Raw genomic sequence first — 27798 nt, 5'->3', positions numbered from 1 at the left:
GTTCAGGAAGGACGACGCCCCCTGATAAAGCCCGCGCTCGGGTTCCAGCCGCAGCCAGAGCAGAGACGACGTGACAACCGCGGACACGCGCGCTCAGAGCATCCTCACCTTGGAGACGCGAGCTTTTGGAGAAGACTTTCAAACACGCGCAGAGCGGCGTTCAGAAGACTTGGGCTCAACAGACCCTCACGCGCACCTCCCGACAGCCACCTGTAGCCCCCCTCTCCCCGCAGAAGACCAGTCTCCTCCCGACCGCTACCTGTAGCCCCGCCGCTCCGTCCCCCCGGCTCCTCGTGGTAGAACACCGTGTTCCCGTGATGTCATACCTGTGGATCCTGCTCTTAGGGAGCCTGCTCGCGGGCAGCGCCAAGGCACAAGGTAACGTTAAACGATTCAGTGGAGAAACGTTCAGCTCTGTTCTGACGACCTCTCGCTCTTTTTCATCCTTCATCCCTCTCCGTGTCGTTCCCTATTCTGGTTTCAGCCCTCATCAGTTCTTCGGTACCCGTTTCCCCTTATTGTGTTATTAATGGGTGATGTGCCGGCTGTTACACCTGGCTGTCTGAGTGTTCTGATTGTGTTATTGATTGGTGATGTGTCGGTCTGATCCACCTGGCTCTCTGGTTCTCTCTCCACCTCCGCCTCATATGCCGGTGGTCGGCCTGCCAGCGGACCCACCCTCAGATAACCAGTGGACCTCACGATTACTATAGAGCAGATGTTGCCTTACTGTTATCATTGGGCTATGAATGTGTGCGTGCGTGTTTGCCTGCGTGCGTGTGTGTGCATGTTCATGTCCATGTGCATGCGTGTGTGTGGCCATGTGTGATTGCGTTTGTGGCTGTGTGTGTGCGTGAGTGTATTTGTGTGCGTGTGTTTGCCAGCGTTTTCCTGCGTGCGTGTGCTTGCATGTGTGCGTGTGTGCGTGTGTATGTGTGTGTGCGTGCAGGGGTGTGGTGAACCAAGGGACCTTCTTCTTCTAAGTAATGCTCTCCCTCTGTACCCCTGCTATAGCTGCCTCCCTCCCTCCCCTCCCTCCCTCCCTCCCTCCAAGAGAGAGAGAGACAGAGAGTGAGAAAGATAGTAAGGACATTTGGGGGACACCTATGGCACAATCAAAAAAGTATTCTTTCTATCTTCCTCTGCCTGTCTGTATATTCTCTCTCTCTTCTCTCCCTCCCCCTCCCTCCGTCCCTCCCTCTCCTTCATCTGTCTCTCCTGCTTTCCATCCATTCCATATAAAATTCCTTAGAACCTTTATATGAAGCTTTGTGCCTCTCCCCCTCCCTCTCCCCAAGGCCCATGTGACCTCTTCACCTTCAGACCATGCACTCACTCACACACCCATGCACACACACGCACACACACACACACGCACACACACGCACACACAGGCACGCACACACACACACACACACACACACACACACACAGCTTGACTGTTATGATGTTAATGTTAACATGTCTAAAAAGGGATGAGAAACCGAAATATGGAACAAGAAGTTAAAAGGAATAAAAAGGAATGGAAGCAGAATATCAAATATTATTATGTATATGATATCTATCTATATATTAATATATTAATTAATACGCACATGTTCTCACAGCACTCACACGCATTGTTCTGCATCAGCCTTTGCATCCCAGCCTGTTGGATAACACACACATGTTTTATCAAGTGTGTGTGTGTGTATGTGTGGGAGTGTGTGTGTCTGTCTGTGTGTGTGTGTGTGTGTGTGTGTGTGTGCGTGTGTGTGTGTGTGTGTGTGTGTGTGTGTGTGTTTGAGAGTGTGTTTGCATGTGAGAGTGTGGCAAGTGAAAGGGCTCCAAAATCCTCTAGGATTAAGGAGTGAATCGATTGGTGTTTGGTGTGTATGTATGTGCGTTGCATGTACATGTGTGGAGGTACGTTGTGTGTGTGTACGTGCGCTACTCAAGGTTAGGGAGTTCCTCCGTAACTAGATCCAGCCCCAGCTGTAGACAACACCCAACACAACCAGTTTCAGCACCTTTGTCCCTCAAGCGTGTGTGTACGTGTGTGTGTGTGTGTGCGTGCACACTGTTATACGGGCGTGATGTGCAATACATTTGGCCGTGCATTAATCATTTATCGGAGTAATAAAAGTTTTGGGTGGGGGAGGGGTGGGCTGGCGGCGGTGCATGTGTGTGTGTTTGCGTGTGTTTTTGTGTGTGTGTGTGTGTCTGTGTGTGTGTGAACAAAGCAACACGTGTTTGCCTGTTTAAACTACAAAGGACCGTTTCAACTACACACACAGTTACATGCACACACACCCACACGCACACATGCTCGCAGACCATCACATCTGCCGGTCTGTTGGTTCACAAACTCCGTTCTGCAGTTGTCTAGTGTTTGTTTTAGGTGTGTGTTATGGGGGTTAACAGACAACAACTTTCTGTCCTACTAAACACACAAAAGCGCTCTACCTCTGGAACAATGTGTGCCTGGAGGAGGTAACATATCAGTGACACACACATGCACACACGCACACAAACACACACACACAAACGCACACAGACACAGAAACGCACACACACAAACACACACATGCACGCAAACACACACGTACATAAACACTCAAACACGCACACACAAACAAACAGACACACAGACACGCACAAGCACACACACACACACACACACACACACACACACACACACACACACACACACACACACACACAGGCAATAAGGAAACCCTTATTGCCCACACTCATTGCAGTTCCTTTTTTGGGCAAGGCCTCATAAGTTAGACTCAGTAAGACAAACGCTCTACATCACCACACAAACCCAATGTCCTCGCGTTGTGTAGCGTTAACCGTGTGATAGACCGTACCAGTAACATGACTCCACTGCAGACAACATATAGAACATTAATGCATACCATAGTTCTGCGGTCACCACAATTTTCACATTAAGAGTTCTTTCCCCCCCCCCCCCCACACACGCACTAACATTTAGCGAGCCATCATCAATCGGCCGGCCACGCCCTTGTCAGGGAACACAATGTAACCATAACTTTGTGAAGTTCCCCGTGCGTTGGACGTGCAGACGTCCTCAGAGACCTGGAGTGTGGTTTTAACGCACGCCTCTCTCACCATGAGAGCTGGCTCTGGACCGGGTGACTCATTCACCTCAGGGGAGACCGGGACGGGGAGGGGGGAGCGTGAGAGGAGGGAGGGCAGATGAGAAGACGGATGGCCTGAAGACAAAGGGGAGAGGGTGGGAAGTGCTGCGATTTATTTTACTGCTCCGCTAACACAAGCCAGACGTCACGTTATTTGCATTGCATATGTGTGTGTGCGTGTGCGTTAGTGGGTGTGTGTGTGTAAGGGGGGGGGGGGGTTGTGTGTGTGTGTGTGCGTGCTTGTGTGTGATTGCATGTACGTGTGTGTGTGTGTGTGTGTGTAAGGGGGGGTTGTGTTTGAGGGAGCTGGATGTTGGTGTATGCTGTTAACAGTTATGGCTGGTTTGATGCTGGTTTGTTGCTGGTTTGTTCGTTGTTGCTGGTTTGTTGCTGGTTTTATGGTGTGTTGCTGGTTAGTTGCTGGTTTGTTGCTGGTTTGTTGTTGGTTTGTTGCTGGTTTGTTGCGGGGTTTGATGCGGGTATGTTTGTGGTTTGTTGTTGTTTTTTTGGTTCGTTGCTGGTTTGTTGTTGGATTATGGCTGGTTGCGACCATCCAAGGATGTTGAATTTTTGAATAAATCTTTGAAGGTTGGGTCAATGGTGGATGTTTGAGTGAATGGTGAATGGTTCATCGGATGGTGAATGGTTGGGTGGATGATGGATGGCTGGGTGAATGGTGGATGTTGGGGTGAATGGTGAATGGTTTGGTGAATTGTGGATGGGTGGGTGAATGTTGAGGTGTATGTAAGAGGCAGTTTAAGGGAGGAGAAATTATCAAAATATTCAGGGACAGAATGTTCGAGAGAGATCGAGAGAGATCGAGAGAGATCGAGAGAGAGAGAGAGAGACAGAGTGAGAGAGAGAGAGTGAGAGAGAGAGAGAGAGAGAGAGAGAGAGAGAGAGAGAGAGAGAGAGAGAGAGAGAGAGAGAGAGAGAGAGAGAGAGAGAGAACATTTTAGGGACACCTATGGCACAATCACAAAAGTATTCTTTCTACCTCTTTCTCTGCCTGTAAGTATGTTCTCTCTCTTTCTGTCTCTCTTTCTCTCTCTCACTCTGTCTCTCTCTCTCTCTCTCTCTCTCTCTCTCTCTCTCTCTCTCTCTCTCTCTCTCTCTCTCTCACTCTGTCTCTCTCTGTCTCACTCTCTCTCTCTGTTCTCTGTTTTAGTTGCTTAAAAACAGTATCAAACAAGAATAATTTGATGTTTGGCTGTCGATATTAGATATGTTTGATGAGATTGCTCATTTTGCGAGCTATTAAAACCACAGTTTTGTGCTAGCAAATATTGAAAGCAGTTGGGCGAGGAGGAACATGATCCGTTCAGTTACAGAGGAGGAGGCACAAAGACACACCGGTTCATCTTCATCTTCTCTCTCTTACCCCATATTGATTATTAATACATTGACTATTCCCAAAAACTAGTCCTTCTAGTTCTACATGTGAACCGCTAAATATTAAGCTAATAAGTGACAGATGGCTGGGACCCGGGCCAAGATGTCAGCACACCCTTCATTAACTGAACTTTATAGCCCTGCTCTATCACTGCTCTCCAACCAGACTATCATGTTTAGGAACTAACGACACACACACACACTCACACACACTTCCTTGTAGATTTATCCCTGAAACAGCCAAGCGTCACCACCAACAATGAAGAAGATAGAGATATAGTGTGGGAAGAGGAATAGGGGGAGTAGAAACTAACGGGAGAACAACACAGAGTAACAACATGGGTCCGTATGTGTCTGTGTGTGTGTGCATCCATATGGGTGTGTGTGCCTATTCTGTTGATGAGTTATCGTAATTTTCAGTTATCTCTACTCATACCTCTTTATCTCAAGCTTTAAGGAATGAGATAATAACACTCTATAGGCAAATGTGTGCCAGAGAGAGAGAGAGATAGAATCTCATCAGTAATCTTAGGGCATGCAATTCATCAAGGGAGAGTCTGTTTCTATTATGTTTCCATAGTTGAGTCACACAGACGGAAACACCAATGAATGTGTTTTTCTCTGAATGAAGACAATTTCTGGCAACGTTTATGTGAAAGTAGACTGGCAGACAGACAGCATTGTGTAGTTACATCTAGCTGTGGGTCTCTGAGAGGTAATGGTGTGTACAGTTGGACCCTGAGTGTCTAGAGTCAGAGCTCAAGTCCCAATACTGGACTCTAAACACACACACACACACACACACACACACACACACACACACACACACACACACACAAGAGGCTTCTCTAATTAGCCGGTGTGGAGGCCTGGGGTCCTTGGTAGATGAGGGCAGGGTGAGGGATGATTGATCTGTCATGTCGTGCACATTTTGTTTTAGCCCAAACATCAGGCACCAATCAGTCTATAGTGCCTGTGTGTGTGTGTGTTTGATGCGTGTTTGGATGTGTGTGTGTGTGTGTGTGTGTGTGTGTGTGTGTGTGTGTGTGTGTGTGTGTGTGTGTGTGTGTGTGTGTGTGTGTGTGTGTGTGTGCATGCGTTTACACACCCCGGTGTTCCATGTCCATCATAAAAACTCCCCATAACAACCTTAAATAATAACAGATGATGAAGGTTATGTAACACACAGTCAATGCTCAAACCCAAGTCAACGCAACGCAAACAATGTTGTTGTTGTTCTGATTTTAGCTTTTGATTACTGTAATAGCCATAATGTCGCAACTATCCTAAGTATACCTACCATGTGCCGTTATTTTGTGAATCAATGGTATACGTATGCTCCTGTAGAAGCCACCAGTTAAAGACGTAAACGTATAGTTTTTAGATATACACGTTTTATTCGCGATGTAATTTGAAACAACCTAGTATTACCGGTGTTACACCGAATTCTGCGACCCACCGAAAAGTGTGACCCCAGGGGGCGCTGTTGCACATTAACATAAGATCTCCCCCCACCGGTGTGTCTTTCTTTTCTTGATACTAACATTAATTCTAAACAGCTTTATTATAGGCTAATTTTACAAAATAGCCTATAATACGAAATGCTCAAAGGTAAATCAGCGTAATTTAACACTGACTAGCTTTTTATGGGTAAAGAAGCAACGGTGAAGGACCGTACTAAACGCCCTATCCATTGTATGGGTCTGTAAAATGCTAATCAAATCAATCAAATGTATTTATTAAGCACCTTTAATAAAAAGGTAATTGGTTGGGGGGAGATCACATGTTTTATGTATGTTTTGTCATGCCATTCAAACTCGTACATATTGCATATTGCAGAGAATATGCAACAGCGCCCCCTGGGGTCACACTTTTCGGTGGGTCGCAGAATTCGGCAAGTAGGTGTAACCATAGACATCGGGTGTAACCATGGGTGTAACACCGGTAGTACACTACCCACAATCCTATAGTGTATCACGACGTCTTTGATTGGTGGAGCTCGCTGTTACCATGGAAATGGATACCAGCGAAAGTGATGTAGAATATATGATAAAAAGCTAAGAAAAATGTATGATATAGCACTATCAGTGCTTCTTTGTAATAGTGTTAAGGTTAGGGTTTGGTACTATAAAAGCAGAATACATAATGTTGAATGAATACGTAACTGGAATACAAGACTGAATTCGTATTAAAAACAAGTGACCTTATTAAGTGGTGACTGCAGTCAAGATTAAAGGAATGCACCATGTCGAAGACAACGCTATATGAAACACACATACATACACACACACAGAATAAATGACACAACTTATATTAACAATATTAACAATATAATAATGACAAAGGTTATAAAATGCAAGAAATGCGCTTAGCTATTGGGTTGGAACCATTGCGAAAAATACACAAAATATAATGTACAGTCTTTTACCTTTGCCTTTTCTTCAGATTTCCAAATTATTTTTTGCCCTGAATAAAACGTTGAATCGCCACGACTACCTTGACGATCGTTCGGCTTGGTTCCAGGCTTAAAACTCTTTGTATTACGATTTTACGAAAGGTAAACAGTGTAAATTAATGCTAAATTTACCTCCGGACCCAGAGCTGTTAAAAAAAGGGGCGGTATGTAGCAAGCACCGAGCCTCTAGCCACACAAACTCCAGATATATAACAATCATATATCAAATTGATTAATCATTTTAGCGCCAATATAATAAGAAAAAACGTAACCGTTGAAGCTCTTCATTGTGTTTCTAGGTTAAAAATTGACATCAGGCTCCGCAACATCCAAAATGGTTAGCTTTTGTGAAAGCCACCTAGGAAGTCAATGACACCAACTGAAAATATACAAAGCAAAATTAAACTGTTGATTCTGAAAAAAGTATAAATTATATCGAAATTCATATATTTGAGCGCTGCATAACATATATCAGCTAACATAACAGTCTTCAATTCCAATCTCCCAACCTAGAAAGAAATAAGTGTAACAAAAAACAGATGCAGTCTGCTGTCTTCTCACCTCTCTCTCTCATTGCCTTTTCAGAGGAGACGGCAGATATAGATTCCCCTACTGACACTGCTGTAGAGGAAGAAGCTGTAGAAGAAGAAGCTCCTGCAGAAGAAGAAGCTGTAGAAGAAGAAGCCACTTCAGAAGAAGACGCTACTGCAGAAGAAGAAGGTCCTGCAGAAGAAGAAGCCACTGCAGAAGAAGACGCTACTGCAGAAGAAGAAGCTCCTGCAGAAGAAGAAGCCACTGCAGAAGAAGCTCCTGCAGAAGAAGCCACTGCAGAAGAAGCTCCTGCAGAAGAAGCTCCTGCAGAAGAGAAAGCTACTGAGGAAGAAGAAGCTACTGCAGAAGAAGAAGCCACTGCAGAAGAAGAAGCCACAGCAGAAGAAGAGGCTCCTGCAGTAGTAGCAGCTCCTGCAGAAGAAGTCACTTCAGAAGAAGAGGCTCCTGCTGAGGAAGAGGCTGCTGCTGAAGTCGAAGCTCCTGTAGAAGAAGAAGCTACTACAGAAGCAGCTCCTGCTGAGGAAAAGGATACTGCAGTAGTAGCAGCTCCTGCAGAAGAGGAAGCCACTACAGAAGAGGCTACTGCAGAAGAAGAAGCTGTCACTGAAGTCGCAGTTATTGCTGAAGAGGTGGCTCCTGCTGTAGAAGCAGCTGCACCTACTGATGTCGAAGAAGAGGCTCCAACGCCTGTAGTAGAAGGGGATACACCATCTGAGGCAGCAGCTGACGGTGCCAAGGTAATTCAAATAGTCATGCATGGAGTTCAAACCTCTTCTGTTATATCTGACACTCCTCTGACTGTCTGACGTCTGACGTATACCTTTGAAAATGTGTCCTCAACTGTTCCAGGCCACGGAAGGGTTTTGGTTAGTCACGACACTGTGCAATTACACAACCTTCCCTGAAGCCGTTGAGAGGTATATTGCATAATGTCACACGTGGGCTAAACTGCTTGTTTGACAAAGTTTATGTAGAATTAATTACAATAGAATCAATTTTGAGGGCCGTATGTTTCAAAAACAAACCTGCGGCTTGTGTCCAGAGTTAACGAACCAGAACTGTAGTATTAACGAGTTAACAAACCAGAACTGTGGTATTAACGAGTTAGCAAACCATAACTGTGGTTTTAACGAGTTAGCAAACCATAACTGTGGTTTTAAAGAGTTAACGAACCAGAACTGTAGTATTAACGAGTTAACAAACCAGAACTGTGGTATTAACGAGTTAACAAACCAGATCTGTGGTATTAACGAGTCAGCAAACCATAACTGTGGTTTTAACGAGTTAGCAAACCATCACTGTGGTTTTAACGAGTTAACGAACCAGAACTGTGGTATTAACGAGTTAACGAACCAGAACTGTGGTATTAACGAGTTAACAAACCAGAACTGTGGTATTAACAAGTTAACTAACAAGAACTGTGGTATTAACGAGTTAACAAACCAGAACTGTGGTATTAACAAGTTTACGAACCAGAACTGTGGTATTAACGAGTTAACAAACCTGAACTGTGGTATTAACGAGATAACTAACCAGAACGGTGGTAATAACAAGATAACTAACCAGAACGGTGGTATTAATGAGTTTACTAACCACAACTGTGGTATTAACGAGTTAACTAACCAGAACTGTGGTATAACGAGGCTAACGAACCAGAACTGTGGTATTAACGAGTTAACAAACCAGAACTATGGTATTAACGAGTTAACTTACCAGAACTGTGGTATAACGAGGCTAACGAACCAGAACTGTGGTATGAACGAGTTAACAAACCAGAACTGTGATATTAACGAGATAACGAGCCAGAACTGTGGTATTAAGAAGTTTACTAACCAGAACTGTGGTATTAACGAGTTAACTAACCAGAACTGTGGTATTAACGAGTTAACAAACCAGAACTGTGGTGTTAACGAGTTAACTAACCAGAACTGTGGTATTAACAAGTTAACAAACCAGAACTGTGGTATTAACGAATTAACTAACCAGAACTGTGTTATTAACTGTCTCTGCGGCTGGTTTTCCGGAGCCATTTTTAGGGTCAATTTCGCAAAAACGAAGACACAAACTCTGAGCGCATGCGTAGAATTTTCCTTCTTTTATCTGCGCCGCGAAAACCAAAACATAATTACAGATCCTCAGTAATACTATCTGTACTTATCCTGTACATTTCGTGGAAAGACTCCTGTAAGTTTATTAGAGCTGCCAGAGCGGGGCATGTATGTGACGTAAACACATACGCCACGTGAGCAGATCTGGGCAGAGTGTTGCGTCTTGGCAGTGTAGACAGAAACGCTATGGCGGAGCCTATTCAAGTTTTCCACACGGTGTCAACGTCTAAACGAAAGGCACTTCCGATAAATTATTTTGTCGTTTTTACCCGCAAGCGTCCTCGTTTAAACGGGGCCTGAGCCTCGAATCGGCATTACCTCCAAATACTGACGGACACTTCCTCAACCATCAACTGACAGGTGACAGCCGAGGTACTGATAGGCCAGTCCCCTAGCTTCCTGACAGAAACAGAGGAGGACTGAGTAATGGACTATGTGGTACATTATTACATTATAACTATCTGAAGTTGGACCACGCGTACGGTGGAAGAGAAGCACCACCTGCATTCAGCTCCACCGTCGCTGAATGCAGGTGGAGCCATATAACTGCAGGCACTGCCATATTATTGTCTGGCTTATTCTGAGTGCGGCTTATATTCCACTTCACCAACATCATATCTTGATTTCGTCCATTGGAGCTTTTTTTCAATGCAGTTTTCTTTAAAGGGGACCTATTATGCTTTTTCGACTTTTATGACCTATAAACGTTGTTATAATGATTGATAGTCATGTTTAACCATACTAAAGTGTCCAATAATGACATACATGCATTTCGATGTATTCCCTGTTGACAGTCTGGGGTGGCTGTGCAAAGCGCTAAACACTCGGGACAACGTTTGCGATTCACTTGTTCAAATTTCCGGGAAATCATCTACGTAGAGGCACTCCTGCCGCGCCCCCATATGCCTGGTCAAATCTGCCCGCGTGCGCTTCAAGAAAGGTAACCAATCACAACGGAGTTGGGTTGGCAGTAGGGATGGGCGATATGGCCTAAAATCCATATTGCGATATACATTGCAACCTATTGCGATAACGATATATATCACGATATATAAATCATAATAGAACCATTTCAGAACAGGTTACATAGACTCTAAGGAAAGCCAAACTGCTAAATGTATAAAACAAAAGAAGAAAGAAACTTAGTATGTCGTTTTGAGAACATTTATTGTGCAGAACTGTAATCATACAACATAATGTTGTAGCTGCAGAGACTTTAACAAAGAAAAAAATCTTCTGTGTAATGACGTATACTTCTCTTAATGAAATTAAAACTGTTGGTGTCTTGTTAATAAAGAAACGGATACTGTGAATTAGGGAAATACGTCCAGTATTAGGCATGGCTATTTTAAATAAAGAAAAATCTTCCAAGTGTGTGCACAGATACTTGATATTAAAACATAAAAGTGCAAAATGAACGCATACAATTTTGAAACGAACATGAAATGAGCGCAATCACCAGCTCCTCCATTTCGCTTTCAGCCATATTTACTTAGATGACGATGATGCGTTGAAGCCGGTTGCTGCTCTCGCTCTTTAAATTTCGCGGGTAGCGGATGATGCGTTGCAGCCGGTCCGGTTGCAGCTTGTGGCTCTTTTAAAATTTCGCGGGTCGCGGATGATGCGTTGCAGACGGTTGCAGCTCGTGGCTCTTTATATTTCGCGGGTGTGGATAGATATGGATAGATCGCGTCAAACATGCATTATCGCATATATCGCATAGCAATATAACTAAAATCTCTATCGTAGGCCATTTTTTATCGTTTATATCGTATATGGTTTATATCGTATATGGTTTATATCGCGCATTCCTAGTTGGCAGGAGGGGGGCGAGGGGGCGGAGAAGGACGAAACCGAGCGTTGACAGAGAATGCTGAAAGCGCCCAGATGAGAGGAAGTGTTTCCCGAAAATCTACATTGTTTTTTGTGTATGGTTAAACATGACTATCAATCATTATAACAACGTTTATAGGTCATAAAAGTCGAAAAGCATAATAGGTCCCCTTTAAAAAAATACGGTACCTTCAATAATACCTTACCCATTGGGAAGAGTACTTCCACACCTGGGCCAGAGCTGAGCTATGATGGGTCGATGAATTTAGCTGACTCATAGCTGATGGCTATGGCATTTCATCATTACTCTGAAATTATGGCTGTTATGGTTACCCTCATCACCTGTAATAAGATTAGACATCTCATCAGAGGTTGGTGATGGGTACCGTATGATACTATAATTAACACTTAGTCAATATGCACTACTGTTGTGGTTTTCAGGTTTGACCTTTGATTGGATGTTGCTTTCTAAGTCGTACTTTGTGTTGTCTTCCAAAAGCCGAGTGAAGGCGCGGAGGCAGTGGCAACCCCGGAGAATGTTACGGAGTCTCCTGGTACGCACGCAAGCACACACACTTAACACAGACACACATACATACACACGCACGCACTCACACACATGGACACGCACACAGACTCACACAGACACACACTCACGCACACACACGTCTGCTGTCTATATGATTGTCCTACTGATGTCTGACGTGCTATGTCCCTGTTATGTGTTGTATGTAAATGTAACGTGTGATGTGCCTTGTCCCTGTTACATGTGCTGCAGAACAGGAACCTGCTGGAAATCAGTTATTTTACTGGCCCGTTTTTTTACTAGTTAGAGACAGGCCCGTTTTAAATTGTAACTTTGTTACTTTTAATACTTTCCTGTATAATAAATATAAAATAATTAAAACACAGGGCTTCTCCCACTTCCACTTCTCTGGACACAAAAGACCACTTCAGTGTGTACATTAAACCCAACTAAACAGAGCTCCGAGTGTGTTGTCAGGCTGCCCATTGAGGGCCTGACCCTATAGTTTCAAAATCCCTGCTCTGGAAGAATGGGAGGCTCAACTGTAACACAGGCGCCAATCGTTTGAGTTTTCATTCCATTGTAGCCTGTGTCTCTAAGTCCGAGATGTGCAGCACTGCAAATCCCAGCATGCACCGTCGATGTGTTCCTGTTTGCAGCCTTCCCCTTCCCCTCTCCCAGACCAAAGTGTCCGCTGTATCGAGCGCTGATTACTTCCATCAGGACCACTTCCTGTCCCTACAGTCGTGGTGCAATCAGTCACACTTCTGGATTTCCATCGGCAGTGTTGTGAACTCAAACAGCACCACTGAGGCAGCCAAGAGAAGTCTCCCACATCCCATTGCACATAAATACGAACAAACGGAGGGAGTAAATGTAACTCGGTCTGGTAAACGGCCAACCTATTGTGAAAAAGCCTCCAGAAGGAGGTTTGGAGAAAGGAGAGTTGTGTGGATCTTATGAATAGGTTGGAGTCATACACAGCCTCGATATTGATGTCAAGTTTCTAAAAAAATAAGAAGTTTCTAAAAAGGAACAATTGGAAACAAAGCTTCACTTCATCCGTTCAAAGTGGGTGATTTGTTTATTGTTTAATAGCCCTAACTTTTTAATTAAAGCGCATCACCTCCAGTGGCTTTTATCATAAAAAAAAACATACATATTGGCCCTCAAAGTTGTAATTTCAGGATTTGGCCCGTGCTTAGATGGAGTCTGACCAACAGTTTTAGCGGGACTGGGAATGACCCAGGGTGGGAGCAGGCCAGTGCTATACCGCCTGCTTGTTGTTGAGTCAGAGCTGGAACACAATGTTATCTTGCTTTGTGCGTTACTAATTCTCCTTCTTCTCCATCTGTCTTTTGCTGTAGGGGAAGCCATCATCCCCGTAGCGGAAGCTCCCTCAGGTAACAACCCTTTATTTGAATACTTCCTGCATGCAACCCTGCAATAATCTTCAATTCCTCATCCTTCAGTTGCACGGATAATGAATCCCTGACCTTTAGTGAGATGATTCACTCATATTTCTGGGGCAGTTAAGTGCCTTAGTGCCGCTAGTTTACTATTAGTAGGTGATGAAGACGGTGTGATGGGTGGTTTGGGGATATTGGAACAGCATGTCTAATTATCAGTGTTGCTCAGGATGTCGAACATGAAGGAGGACATGTTGCATGTAGACAACAGCATGACTCTGAACTTCAGGTTGAGACTGGACAAAAGATCTTCCTGATGCTGACAGGGGCCTGAGGCCAACACGGTTATTGGGGGAGGTTAATTAGAACCTCTTAGTCAGCAACGGACTCCTGTCCCTGCCCAGTTTCTGTCACGTTTGCTTCTGGTGAACCACCAGCAACAAGGAAATAAACCTTGTTTTATTTCTGATGAATCATAAGTTAGTTTGTTAAATGTACTTTTCCCGACCGCATCCCCAAAAGGAAACATGAGCCACCTGATCTCTGATGATTCATAATCCTTCAGTGATTCATAATGGTTATAGTTTCCTCTGAAACCTACCGTTCTACAGGGCCAGTACTAGGAGGTCTGAGACCTCTGTCCACAGGCTGGCCACAGACCAATGCTGTTGAGTGTCAGGAGGTCCACACGCTGGCCTCAGACCACCGGGTCCATTGTGCAAGCAGCAAGAACAGGCAGGTTCTGGGGTGTTTGTTCGATGATTCTTTGAATCTACGATCTCCACCCCCACCAGGACCAGTGAGGCCTTCAAACGCTGATAATAACCTATTCATCCACATTAATCCCTCCACAGACGACCAGTTTGACTTGGCAGCTGCACTGGGACCGGTCGACCAGCCGTCACGCAATGGGAATAGTCGGAGTGGTGGCTCTGTTCGTCAGTACCTCCCCTCCTTAATTTATTACTGTTATTATGTTGTTATACTATTAACGTGTATTCAACTCTCTCTCTCTTCATCTCTACTTATTAAGGTTCAATAATCTCTCTCTCTTTCTGTCTCTCGCATGCAATGTTATATGATAATCTCCCTCTCTATTTATTGTTAATGTTCTTAACACCATGGAGAGTGTGTGTGTATGTGTTTGTGTGTGTCTGTGTGTATGTGCACGGTGTGTGTGTTATCACTTAATTTTTATCTAATTACACGTTGATTCATATTGGGTGTGTTTAGTCAAACACACCAAATGTTTTCCAGAACACGTGTAGTGTTTGGTCTGAGGAAGGTTAACATGCTAGGCCGTATGTCAGGGTCTGGCTCTGCTCACCTTCATCTGACATAAGAGGTTGACAGGGAAGAGACACAGGCCTCCTGTCAGCCTGGATGTATCGTCACGGTTCAACCTGCTAACTAACGCTCGGTCAATCATGGGCTCAGCTGGTTCTGGAGGGACACTCTCGTCATCAGCTGGTGGCCAGTTGGCTCGTGGCTGTCAGTTTTAGACCTTCCATCTCAAACACACTCTGCAAGGTTAAGTGTACTGAGCAGAATGTCGCCCGCCGCCACTCCAGCCCCAAGCTTCTCTGGTACCGCTAAACTAAATAGTTTCACCTTTTGATGCAATAAATGGTTAAATGCATGAGTTTCAGACAGAAATGCCTGCAGGGTGCGAAGGGAACAGACCAAAGTGACATAACTGGTCTTGTGCTCCCTCTCCGGGCCCCCGCCCCTTTCCCTGGAGTCCTACCTGCCTGGAGACTATTATATTGAGGGTTTTCCGGTGGAAGGCATTGTGATCGGTACCCTGTAATTAATGGCTCTGTCAGGCCCCAGCAGGCCTGGTGCTGAGCTCACAGGACAGATACAGACAGGCACGCACAACCAGTGCCTGGGATAGTTTGCATACAGACAACTTCAGAGATCTGTTAGTTTATGCGTGTACACAAGCATGCATGTGTGTGTGTGTGTGTGTGTGTGTGTGTGTGTGTGTGTGTGTGTGTGTGTGTGTGTGTGTGTGTGTGTGTGTGTGTGTGTGTGTGTGTGTGTGTGTGTGTGTGTGTGTGTGTGTGTGTGTGTGTGTGCATACGTACGTGTGTGTCTGTGTCTGTGTGTATGGGGCTGTGGGTATGTGCGAATGTGTGTTTGTTGGTGTGTGCGCTTGCCTGTTTTTGTGTGTATGAGGGAGAGAGTTTCTGTGTTGGTTTTTGTGGGTGATTGTGCGCATATCTTTGACAAGATATGTATTGTAATATATGTCTGTATATTTTTTTATAGAATTTAAAAACCAGTACAAAAATGTGTATGCTGATGATAAGGGAAATCTAAATCTTAGAACTTACTAGAACTGTTCCGCCCCTAGGCTGTCACCTGTTCATAGATGTACTCTCTCTCCTTCTCCCCACCTATGTCTCTCTGTCACGCCATGGATCCCCAATCCTCTTCCAAGCACACACATCTGAATCATCAGCAGACGGTGAGCCTCTCTCCATTGTGTTTTTGATTACTCTCAATCAAAATATCAAATCATCATGGTCTTGGTCACTGTGGCACCATCGCAAACCAATCCCTTACCTTATCGCACAGTGAGACAGACAGAGACACAGACAGACTGAGACACATACAGACAGACACAGAGACAGACAGACAGACATCGAACAGACAGAGGCAGACACAGAAACAGAGGTGTACAGAGATACATACAATTATACAGACAGACAGAAAGATAGAGATACAAATGGCTACACAGACAGACAGACAAATGGGGATAAATAGACAGATAGAGGGATGGGAGGCCTGGAACTCAGGCTGTGACCAGTTCAGAACTCCAAGGTTCAAAGGACTCGTGTTGTTTCAGCAACGCGTGGAAGCACACAGGATATTATGTGCGTTCCTGTGCCCAGGCCAACAGGATACGATACCTGAAAAAACCAATGTCCCTCCACGCTTTGTTGAAATTGGTATTCCTATGAAGAAAAAAAACAGTGCCATTAACATGAAAAAAAAGAGCAGGACATAATGTTAGTGAGAACAGAAACATAGCTGGTCCTGCCTGTGTTCAGATCAGAGAGAACCTGGTTGATATCCCACACGGGCAAGTTCCTGCTGGCTCGACCCCCATCTCACACATTCCTATTCCACATCTATCGCTGATTTATGGTTGAACGCTTGCATTTATTGTGTGTGTGCTCTTTGCCTTACAGGATCAGTGGAGGGAAAATGTAAGTTAACACTTTTCTCCTTTTTCTCCTGATGTCACGTAGCCTCATGCGTCCGTTTACAGAGATGGTTTATTCCTGCACCCAAGATGCATGTTTGAGTCCCGATTTCCACATTCTGGACTTTCTCGTGTGTCTGAGCCGTGCAGAACGACATTCTCACACGGCAATTGATCGTCTCCTTTCTCTGCTGCGTCGTCCGCATCTCCCCACCCCCTGGTGTAATCTGCCCCCCTGATGACAAGGCCCCGCGCTGGTTCATGTTCTCTAGGTCCAGGCACCAAGAGCCCTGACTCTAATCCCACGTTGGCATCAGACGATGTGACTCTGTGGTGCCGTATGGCACTGTAATAACGGTCATTAAGACTGATGGGTGGGGGGGCGGAGTGGCTATTGTTGGTTGTCAGGGTTGGTCTGAGAGCTCTTGATGGGATGGGGTTTTACTGGGATCAGGATTTTCCCAATCGTCTCATTATGCACAAGAATATCATTACAAAGATGAGCGTCCTGTTCTTGCCTGTCCATTCATGCTTTGGTGTGTGTGTGCCTGCGTGTCCGTGTGCGTGTGTGTGTGTGCGCACGCGCGTGTGCGTCTCTGTGTGTGCATGTATGTATGACTGGTATTGGCTTGTTAAAGTCTGTGTGCTGTATAGTTGTTCTACAGTACTCATGCTTGCGTGCAAGCGTGTGTGTGTGCGTGGGGGGGGGGGGAGGGGCAGGGGCGGCGGGTCAGCTTGTTGCGTGCATTCATGTTTGCATATAAAACATCTTGTGACTTGCAAAGGGTTAATTTGTTTGTTGTTTTAATTAGCTCTGAGTCATGCCTTTTGACTCACTCTTTCATGGATTGACTCACTCCCTAACTCCTCCTCACCCTTCAGTTCACAGGGCCCTCACCTAACGTCAGGTACACACAGGTGCTGCTCATGAATCGCACACCAGAGGCAGGTTCTGCATCATGATTCAGTTGGATGTGTTGGATCTCGTCGGCTCGTGCTCCGTATTGTCTCAGCTTGCGTTCAGGCTGACAGGAAGTGAAACCAGCCATCCATGACGAGCTCCGCGTTAATTTACGGCTGGTTTATTAGTTAGGATGCTGAATGCTTCAAATAGTTGCTTGTCGGAATGGAAGAGTGTGATACTTACAGAACGTGTTTACGAGACACGTTGAGATATTTCTCACTCAAAGCTGAACCAGAACTAGAAAAGCTGGTGGGAGAGCCGTCGATTGTGCTGTAGGAGACTCGGATTTCAACCGCCATCCCTCTTCAGTGGCAACTCAAGCTTTGTTTGATCAACTGCAATTTGCCAAGAGAACAATAGACAACGTGTTGCACTCCCAAAATGGATGTCGTATTTTTTGGACCCCCTAACCAAAACGACCTAGCTAATGAGCTAATTTGTTCCTCTTGCTGTTGAAATGAGCCTTTCTAATGCACAGCCCTTGCACTTTATCAGTTGCTTTTTACAGGCCAACAATGCAAGTCATTTGCACACATATTAAATATGAACTGTCAGTGTATTTCTTCTTGGTTTTATGTGTGTGTGTGTGTGTGTGTGTGTGTGTGTGTGTGTGTGTGTGTGTGTGTGTGTGTGTGTGTGTGTGTGTGTGTGTGTGTGTGTGTGTGTGTGTGTGTATGTGTGTGTGTGTGCGGGTGTGGGTGTGTGAGTGAGTGTTATAAGCCACGCCATACCTGTTTCTCATACAGGTAATTGGCAGATTGTGGGAGTGCAGGAGATGATGTGTATGTGGGTACATGGCTACAGGCTGTTATCTTCTGTATGCCGCGACACAGCGGGGGAAACCTTCTGAATAGTTGGCATAGCAACGGGCCCCAGGTGCAGACAGACTGTATCCGGGGGGGTTCTGAGTACGCAGCCTCGCTCGTGAAAGTCAGCTGCCATCATGCTCCGCCGTCATAATTACACACATGGATACGCACCCGTTGAGACGCACAATGTGTTTGCATTTATGTGTGCGCGTATCGGGGCGTACGATTCCAACAGGATGTATGTCATGTATCTCTGTGTCCCAGTAGAAGGTGAATGCCTGCCCCCTCCCTTACTGACCTGTGGTCTGTCTGACTTCCAGCCGCGGGCTCCGGGTCCCTGGCCGGCATCCTGAGTGCCCTCTGTGTGGCGCTGGTGGGCTCCGTCAGCGGCTACTTCGCCTACCAGAAGAAGAAGCTCTGCTTCAAGAACAGAGAAGGTACCTCGTCTCCTACCTCCTTTACCTCCTCTACGTCTCCCACCTCCTCTACCTCCTCTACATCTCCTACCTCCTCTACTTCTCCAAACTCCTCTACCTCCTCCACATCTTTCACGAAAAAATATCTTGCCTACCGCTATTCCCCTCGGTTTCAGTCCCTTCAGAATGTGCTGTTTCTGGTGTCTGTAGCTTTAATGCAAATGAGCTGCTGCCCATTTCATACAAATGAGCTGTCAGAGTGAACCACAGCATGGAGGAGAAGGGATTGTTACCGTTTGCAGACTCCCGGAGCCCTATATCTATGTAATATAATATAATATAATATTCTAATAATAATAATGATGTAATATATAGGTATCTATATAATATAATATATAATATTAAGGCCAGAAGCTATGTGCGCCTCGGATGATATTATGAATCATAAAGACTGCGTCTGACGACTCTGGTACTTCCAGAACAAGTAAAGACTCTTAGTGGTGGTAATCTCGGCCATGGTTGAGAAGAATTGGGGGAAAGAAACTTTGGCTTTGACTCTCTGAAGTCCAGATTAAACCGCGACATGGAGAAGAAAGGCATTGTACTACCGGAGCTGAGCTGCCAGACTGTCTTGGTGTTCCCCCCACCCGAGCTGCTGGACTGCCGCTGAAGCTCCCCGCCAGAGCTGCCAGACTGCCGCAAGAGCTTCAGCGGCAGTCCGGCAGCTCCGACGGGGGAACTTCGGCGGCAGTCCGGCAGCTCCGGCAGGGGGAGCTTGGCGGCAGTTCGGCAGCTCCGCTGGACTCTCTTCCAGTCAGTCACATGGCATACTGACAAATTCAACATCTATTTTTGTATTGAATCGCCCTGCTTCTGAAATGCTCGAACATCTCCGCCCAGCGCTCGTCCACAAAATCTTAATTATGCTCTGATTGGAGGGGGGTGGGGAAGTGGGTGGTATTAATCAAATGTGCCCCCTTCCTACGTAGGAGGGGGCGCTGAAACTGACTCGATCGTTTGGTACCTGTAGGCGGGGTACTTTCAGATATGCATATCTCACTCAAAAAATCATGTACAGACTTATCTCAAGTATTTTATTTTAAGTTTGTTGGCGTGTGGGAGTACCAGAGACCTAAAACAACACCCCAAATCCCAGGGAAAGTGTTGTTTACATAATATGTCCCCTTTAAAGCGTTTTTTTCGACATGGAAAAGGAAAGGATTTGGATTTGGACAGGATTTTGTATTAGTTTCCAAACTAAAACAAATAATGAGGGGGGGGGGGGGGTTAGAATTTTCCCAGGTCAGCAGTCCTCCTCGTCTTCCTTAACTCTACCCTGAGCTGTCAATCACATGGTAAACAGACCGCACCCCTGATACCGCTGATTCAAGCCGGTGGCCGCTTACAGTCAACACAGGAGAGCCGATCAAAATCATTCACAGCACAGAGAGAGAGGACCCTCCACACAGCGGGTCACCAATACTAGGCCACTGTCATCATACATGGGCATTGGTATCTACTAATACGGGGCGACACTATGCTTGTGTGATATACACAAAAATGCAAATACTTATTATACGTATTATAAAAAACAACACTTTTCCTGGGATTTGGGGTGTTGTTTTGGGTCTCTGGTGCTCCCACACGCATACAAACTTTGAAAAAGGTCCGTACATGATTTTTTGGGTGAGATATGCATTTCTGAGGCAGCAGCTTACAGGTTAGGTGTTCATTGTCGGATGGCTCTGTTCCATTAAGACTGCGTAGGTTAGGTGTGTACTATCAGTATACCCTTATGGCTTTGTTCCATTAAGACTTCATAGGTTAGGTGTGTACTATCTGTATACCCTGATGGCTCTGTCTCATTAGGACTGCATAGGTTAGGTGTATAGTATCTGTATACCATGATTCCATTAAGAATGCTTTAGTAAGGTGTGTACTATCTGTAAACCTCTTAAGGCTCTGTTCAATTAAGCCTTTTTAGGTTAGGTGTATAGTCTCTGTAAACCCCTTAAGGTTTCTTTACTTTAACCAAACCACTCTTAGGGCCCTATCTTGCACCCTGCGCAATTTACATTCTACACCGATGCATGTGTAGTTGCTAGTTTGCACCCGGCGCAAAGAGGATTTTCCCCCGCAGCAAACTCATGCCACTACACTTGTGCCCTGAGAGGCGTGTCGGCGAAAAGCAGAGGCGTGTTCTGGCGCAAATGGTACATGGTACTATCTTACTGATCAATTTTGAAATTGCGCCACAGACCTAAAAAATCATGGTCTAAGTGCGCTAGCGGATAGCGCAGTTGGTGCTATTTTGACGTGCCTTGGCAGGTCGGAACTGTAACATAAGCTTACACACCCGTAGGCTATACACAGCACAAACATGCAAACAATGAGCCTAATTTAAATATTATGATGTCAAAGATTGTTCATTTGTGTGAAACTGCATAGAAATAGCATGTGGATTGTGGAAAAAATAAAAATTCCATAGGGGCTGCTTGAATGAACACTGGAGTAGGTTATGCCGTGCGTTAAAATAATAATAATAATAATAATAATCTCAGCCTACCAAAGTAAAATCTTGTTTTATGTTAAATGATAACGTTGGTTAAATTATTTGGGAAGTTCAGCTGATACAGCGGTAATAAGTTGTACTTTTAAATCAATGCATCAGCAAACAACGTACAGCAAACACATATTTTCTTGACACAGACGTCGTGTACAAGCCCATAACTTTTAGGATAGATGAGTGTTAGATCGTGAGAAAGCGTACTTTTACCGCGAGTGAGTGTTTAAAATAATGAATGAATGCGGGTGATGCTTGGCGCGCGTTTGTGCAGCCATCTGATTAAACAAACACAAACTAAACACCGAACACATCATACAGTCCATGGTAATGTATAGGAGGACACATGCATATAATAAACATTATGAACAAGTCGATAATGATAATTATACAATACTGGTAACAAACAATGTTTGTTAATGCATTGCCGCATATCATTAAATAGTCCCACAGTTGCGGCCAAAGGACCGCATATCATATGTGTTAAGTTCTCTTTGCCGAAATTTACATGCGACTCAGTGTTTCTGAAGTTGCAGAAGAAAACGCTATTCCATGTGTGAATTAGGCAATATTATTTGGCTATAAACTGAGCCATTTGAAGTTTGAAAGCTACTTGCGTTTCGCGCTTCTCACTTGCGTTTCAGACCGTTAAAATAGGGCCCTTAAACTCTAATAGGGTGCTTAGCTTTGCCCTATTTGCATAGGAGGAGCCAAGATGAGGTGCCCTATATAATGATAATGTTGACCAATAACTCTCGCTAGGGTGACTGAGAGGCCTGAGCTAGCTTTAGTAGCTATACAGTCGTAGGGTCATCTCCCATGCACACTCAATAATTAACAGAACACACCCGATATACCTTTACCCGTAAACTAAACGACCACGGAAGTCATATATTAAATGTTGTTTGACATATTGTCCAAAAACAAACATGTCACACTCACACATTTAAATAGTAGCTAAATAGTAGGATTTCTAGGAGTCAGACCAGTGGATGTGCCCTTGTCGGAGCTCAATAAGGTGATCCTCAGAAACGATGGACAGTAGTCTGAAACAATAGGAACACTCCAACCTCAACTCCGCCTTTGGGTTCCTCTCCTCCTGAGTCCTCCGCCCCTCTCCGCTTGTCTTGGTGGCACTCCACGCTGACACCTCAGCACCGCGTGCGAGGCGACTCCCCTGACTGCGCTAGCTCCACCTTTCCTCGTCAACTCAGTTCAACTTAACTGTCCAAGGATAAAAAATATAGCTCCTCCATCTTGAAACACGAATGCAACAAAAACAAAATGTCAACCGTGCATCGTACGTTCGAACTCCATTATAAAGTATACATTTAAAATGGAAATATGCCGTTAATGCTTTGTATAACATAACCTCTCTAATTAACCTCTGTGTGTGTGTGTGTGTGTGTGTGTGTGTGTGTGTGTGTGTGTGTGTGTGTGTGTGTGTGTGTGTGTGTGTGTGTGTGTGTGTGTGTGTGTGTGTGTGTGTGTGTGTGTGTGTGTGTGTGTGTGTGTGTTCTCTCTCTCTCATTAACAGCTGACCCTGAAGCAGCCCGGAAAGCTGACGCGGCAGCAGAAGCTGAATCAGACCCCCAGGGTAGGAAACACACAAACACACACACACACAAACTCAAGAACACACACACACACACAAACTCATGGACAGACACACACAAACACACACACACACACACACAAACTCATGGACACACACAGAGACACACACACACACACACACACACACACACACACACAAAAACTCATGACATGCACACACACACCCACACACACAAAGACGGATGGACGCATGAGGGTGCATGCACACACCAGACACTCCGGCATTGGTGCACACATTCACAGTTGAACAAAAACACACACAAAAATACATGTATACAAACCCTCACAATGATGTTCTCTTCATGTACTGATGAAGTCTGTTTTGTATTTTTATCAAACTCTAATCTAAATTCTCCTTTATGTTAGTTTTTCCTTCTTCTTTCTGTTTTACCTCATGTCTATTGATTGTCAATCCCACACAACTCATCGATGCACATCGTGATAAACAGTATTGTATTTAGTGTGCTGACTGTTTGTTGTCTGTTTATTTGCAGTCCTTAGCACCCTGATCACCTCCTCCTAGACCGCCATCACATGACCCTCATCGACCAATCGCAGCGGTGACTGTAGAGTAACGAGGGGGGTTTCACTTTAGGGTCGTGAACATCTGACATGCACGTTTGTGTGTGTGTTTGCACACAAATGTGTTGAAGTTGATGTGTGTGTGTGTTTAAATATGTCAGAGAAGGAGCATTGAAAGAGAATTTGAATTATTATTGAATAATTCAATTTGTGGGTGATTTTGTTTTTTGTTCGTGAGTCCCTGAGACAATTTGATAATCAATCCCCTTTAACTTGTGTACAAATAATAATCTGAAATGGTAAACTAAACTGGAACAGCTTTTCTTCATGTTTTGCACGAGAGTTCGGATTTCTCAGCAGCACTCAGTGCACTACAATGGGTATAACAGTTACACAATACACACAACAAAGACACATAGTGCAAACTTGTATCTGCTTGGTTTCAATCCGGTAATCGTTGTACACTGTGAATGTAGTTGGAGCCCCTGAGCTGCGACAGCAATAGACAGGTGGCAGGTTCAGCCATTCTGGAGCACCCAGTGTTCATTGCATTCCTACTGCACTGCTGGAGCACTTTGACTTCACACACGCTTTGGACAAAGACTAATGCAATGTGGCCGGCTCACTAGAAAGGCTTATCTCTGATACATGCTGGGTGCATCCTTCAATGGCTGGGGCTGCTGTACTGGACCACGAGATAAAGTGTTCGGTGGTCCGATCCCTCCTAGACTGGGCCTGTATGTGGTATGTTCATGTGTTATGTGTGCATACATACGTGTGATGTGTGTGTTTTTTGACTGGTTGGTTGGTGGTGGGGAGTTTCCATGTTCTGGGTGACCACTGTTCCTCTTCTTAGTGAATTCAGGAAGCACGTTCAAGCAGGGTTTCAAATTAATATTCAAATAAGACAAAAAAGTCTTTATTTGATGACAACACCTGAAAATAAAAAAGGGACAAGTCACTGTTCAAATCCACAAGACCTTTTAGTTGTCATTTATTTCATTTATAATCTCCTGAATTGACTCAAGTGAGGTAGGGTGAACCTCCTTTTTGTGTCTGTCGACAATGCGTCCTCCAGAGTGGACGGACCAGTGATGTTTGGTGGCATACTCTTGGATCTAGTGTGTAAATCTAGTTGTGATGCAGTCCTGTCTGCGGTGCCTTCCACTGACACAACGCTCACTTGAACGAGCTCCAGAAACAAACGCATTTAAAGCGCACATTTTGGGCCATTACGAGGAATGATAATGTTTGCTTAGTTTACAATCTCATAACAGGAATCATCTTTATCCAATCAATGAGTGACGGCTAGCAAAGCATGGGAACCATCGGACCAATGGGAAGGGACGGGGTGGGGCTTTTGACTTTGTAATGACAGTTAGATGATTGATGTCCTCCCAGCTGCTTTGACTCTAGGATAAAAAACATCCTGATCTGAGTGGCTCGTATGTTTCTGGAACAGTTGATCAAGTAGGTTGCTGTCGCTATATATATATATATATATATATTAGAGCTGTCAGTTAAACGCGTTATTAACGGCGTTAACGCAAACCAATTTTAACGGCGTTAAGAAATTTATCGCGGGATTAACGCAATTATTTTATAAAAAAAAAAATTTTTTTTTTTTTTTTTCTTTGGCTCAAAACAAAGAAGCAGTAGCCTGACTGCTATGTTCAAATGACATTTGTTCAAAGCAGTCCTTTAATTGCACTATATCGCTCTTTTTTTGTATCGTCCTGTTTTGATCAGTATATGCCAATGTTGTTATCAATAAAAATCATTTGCACAAGGCAAGCCGATGCACTTCACCATGTTGATAAGAGAATTAAAATGACAAGAATTATGGGACAAAAAAATCAAGGGATATTTAGCATAGAAAAATAATTTGCGATTAATCGTGAGTTAACTATGACATTAATGCGATTAATCACGATTAAATATTTTAATCGCTTGACAGCTCTAATATATATATACAAATAATAGATCTGTTTCTCGATCAAATCCTTTCTGATCATTTATGTATCTTGTTAGCACCGCCTCAAAGCTGATGCGAACATCTTGTCAAGGGTGGAACTTCTCGTTCAAATTATAAAACTGGATCAGATGTTTAAAATTATAAAATGGATCACCCTTTTTCACCATTTTAGTTCTAACAATGTAAGAATATCACTCTGTTGCCTTGTTGTTTGATGCCTTCCTTTCTGTACCAGCCTCCTTTGATTTGTCAGAAGGGTTTTTTGTATGATGTGCTCAACGTCCACCGTTTGGTTTTAGGAGACAATAAAAGGCTGTTGCTTGGCGGGCTAGCCGAGGTCAAAGACCTGATGTGTGATGGTCTGTTTTTATATTGCCCACATATCATGGGCTCAGCCTCTTGATGCGACCCAGGTCCGGTTCATTCCTGCTCCACTGCTGTGTGTTCTGCCCAGCAACTATACAGAACCCACAACACGATTGGTTGCATATACTTTGAGGTATAAAACTGATTCACTAAAATGTGTATCCAGGCCCTTTAAGCAAGACATCCATACTTAAAGGGTAATTCCGGTGTAAAATGGATTTGGGATATGTTTTGTATGACAACGAGTTGAAACGTTCATTTTGGAGCACAAAAACTGCTATAGACGCTTTCTTCAGTTGGCCGTTTTTAGCCGATTCTATCAAACCGCTATAAACTTGGAACGATGGGGGCACTGGTTATGGTAAAAACTAAATCGCTATTTTAAACCACTTAAAAGGCTAAAAGTAGCCCGACACTTCTTTGGTAGTATAATAAGGGTGTTAACATATAAAACGAGGCATTGAGAACTTTTTAAGTGTTCAGATTGTTTATTAAAAAGGACATTTTATACACACAATACCATCAGTAGATCACCTGTCGACGCCACTTTGTTTTTAAGACTCGATAGGTAGATTGACGAACACAGAGATTTTGACATCCATCAGGAACACGCAAGCTGTGTTCGCCAATCTACTTATCGAGTCTTAAAAACAAAATGGCGTCGACGGGTGATCTACTGATGGTATTGTGTGTATAAAATGTCATTTTTTTATAAACAATATGTACACTTACAAAGTTCTCAATGCCTCGTTTTATATGTTAAGACTCTTATTATACTACCAAAGAAGTGTCGGACTACTTTTAGCCTTTTAAGTGGTTTAAAATAGCGATTTAGTTTTTACCATAACCAGTGCCCCCATCGTCAAATTTATAGCGTTTTGATAGAATCGGCTAAAAACAGCCAACTGTAGAAGTCTATATGCGTTTTTTGTGCTCCAAAACTAACGTTTCAACTCGTTATATCCCAAATCCATTTTACACCGGAATTACCCTTTGAGTGCTGCACAGTTAAGCCTTTACGGGAATATGTTAATGGTCAAAAACTAAAGGACATTCCCTTTAAGGAAGCTAGAAATGAATGCCTATGTTAAACTGTGAAAGTCAAGCTGGATGTGTAAAAGGGCATTTGGCAATAAGCCACAATGATGTAATTGACGTATGTCCTATAGGTGATCAATTAAATATACTATTCCTATTACTGATAATAGTTGGTAGGTAGTGGATGAGCTGTACATCATACCCCCCTCCCCCCCACACACACATACTCACTGCGCTTTGGGTACCGAGAAAAGGTATATGAATTCAATCAATTTGTTAATTATTACTAACACAAAATAATATATGGGGGGGGGGGGGGGGGTTGTGTGTGCACGATAGCTTTGTTGTGTGTGGGTGGGTGTTTTTTAGCTAATCTGGCCCCAAGATGTGATTGGGCTCCAAAGTCATGTTGTTGAAGTTAGTAAGCATTCCTTGTTACCAATCAGGAAGTTGTTGGGATCTATGGCTCGCTGCTTCCTAAAGTGCACTTCCAGAATATTCCGAGGACATGACAATTGACTCCATCCAATTCTGCCTTAAACCGGTTCACAGTTTTTTTCTAAGAAATACTAAACAAAAAAGGGATCAAGCTGAAATGTTTTAGGAAGAATTGAGTCCAATATACTTTTATCTTTGGTTAACCTAACTCAATGAATTCAGTAAATCACTTTTTTATCCTGGTTTCGGGAGCAAAAAGAGCATTTCTAATAATTCATGAAGACTCATATGACTTTGATTTCACTATTTAATTATTGTCTTTGTCACATTTTATATTTCCTTCTAACCGTCTGTAAGCTGGCACATGTTTGTTTTGTTTTTGTTGTGTAAATAATGTTATAAGTCAATAAACAATGTTTTTGTGGGGGCTGGAGTCTCGCTCTCTAAGAGAAAAA

At 44.0% G+C, this 27798-nt stretch overlaps 1 protein-coding gene across 3 annotated transcripts; it reads left to right on the top strand.

Annotated features, from left to right (window-relative positions):
- Positions 1-34: 34 nt before the first annotated feature.
- si:ch211-39i22.1 (fibrous sheath CABYR-binding protein) lies at positions 35-27798 on the top strand. 3 transcript variants are annotated; one of them, XM_060040336.1, is made up of 11 exons: positions 35-378; positions 7579-8282; positions 11986-12040; positions 13401-13415; positions 14276-14359; positions 15868-15894; positions 16622-16639; positions 18729-18845; positions 22925-22984; positions 23499-25041; positions 25510-27798. In XM_060040336.1, the coding sequence occupies exons 1-10, from the start codon at positions 318-320 to the stop codon at positions 23525-23527; spliced, it is 1170 nt and encodes a 389-aa protein (XP_059896319.1). In that variant the 5' UTR covers positions 35-317; the 3' UTR covers positions 23528-25041; positions 25510-27798. The 3 variants fall into 3 exon arrangements, with proteins under 3 accessions (XP_059896319.1, XP_059896317.1, XP_059896318.1); XM_060040334.1 differs by having other exon boundaries at positions 13380-13415; XM_060040335.1 differs by having other exon boundaries at positions 36-378; positions 13386-13415.

The sequence above is a fragment of the Gadus macrocephalus genome, chromosome 20 (genome assembly GCF_031168955.1).
Source record: "Gadus macrocephalus chromosome 20, ASM3116895v1".
Classification (NCBI taxonomy): domain Eukaryota; kingdom Metazoa; phylum Chordata; class Actinopteri; order Gadiformes; family Gadidae; genus Gadus; species Gadus macrocephalus.
This window is presented reverse-complemented; position numbering and strand designations above follow the sequence as displayed.

Coding starts and splice junctions, on each gene's coding strand:
- si:ch211-39i22.1 (XM_060040334.1), top strand. CDS start 318: ATGTCATACCTGTGGATCCTGCTCTTAGGGAGCCTGCTCGCGGGCAGC. Junction 379..7,578: donor GGGCAGCGCCAAGGCACAAG/GTAACGTTAAAC, acceptor TTGCCTTTTCAG/AGGAGACGGCAGATATAGAT. Junction 8,283..11,985: donor CAGCAGCTGACGGTGCCAAG/GTAATTCAAATA, acceptor GTCTTCCAAAAG/CCGAGTGAAGGCGCGGAGGC.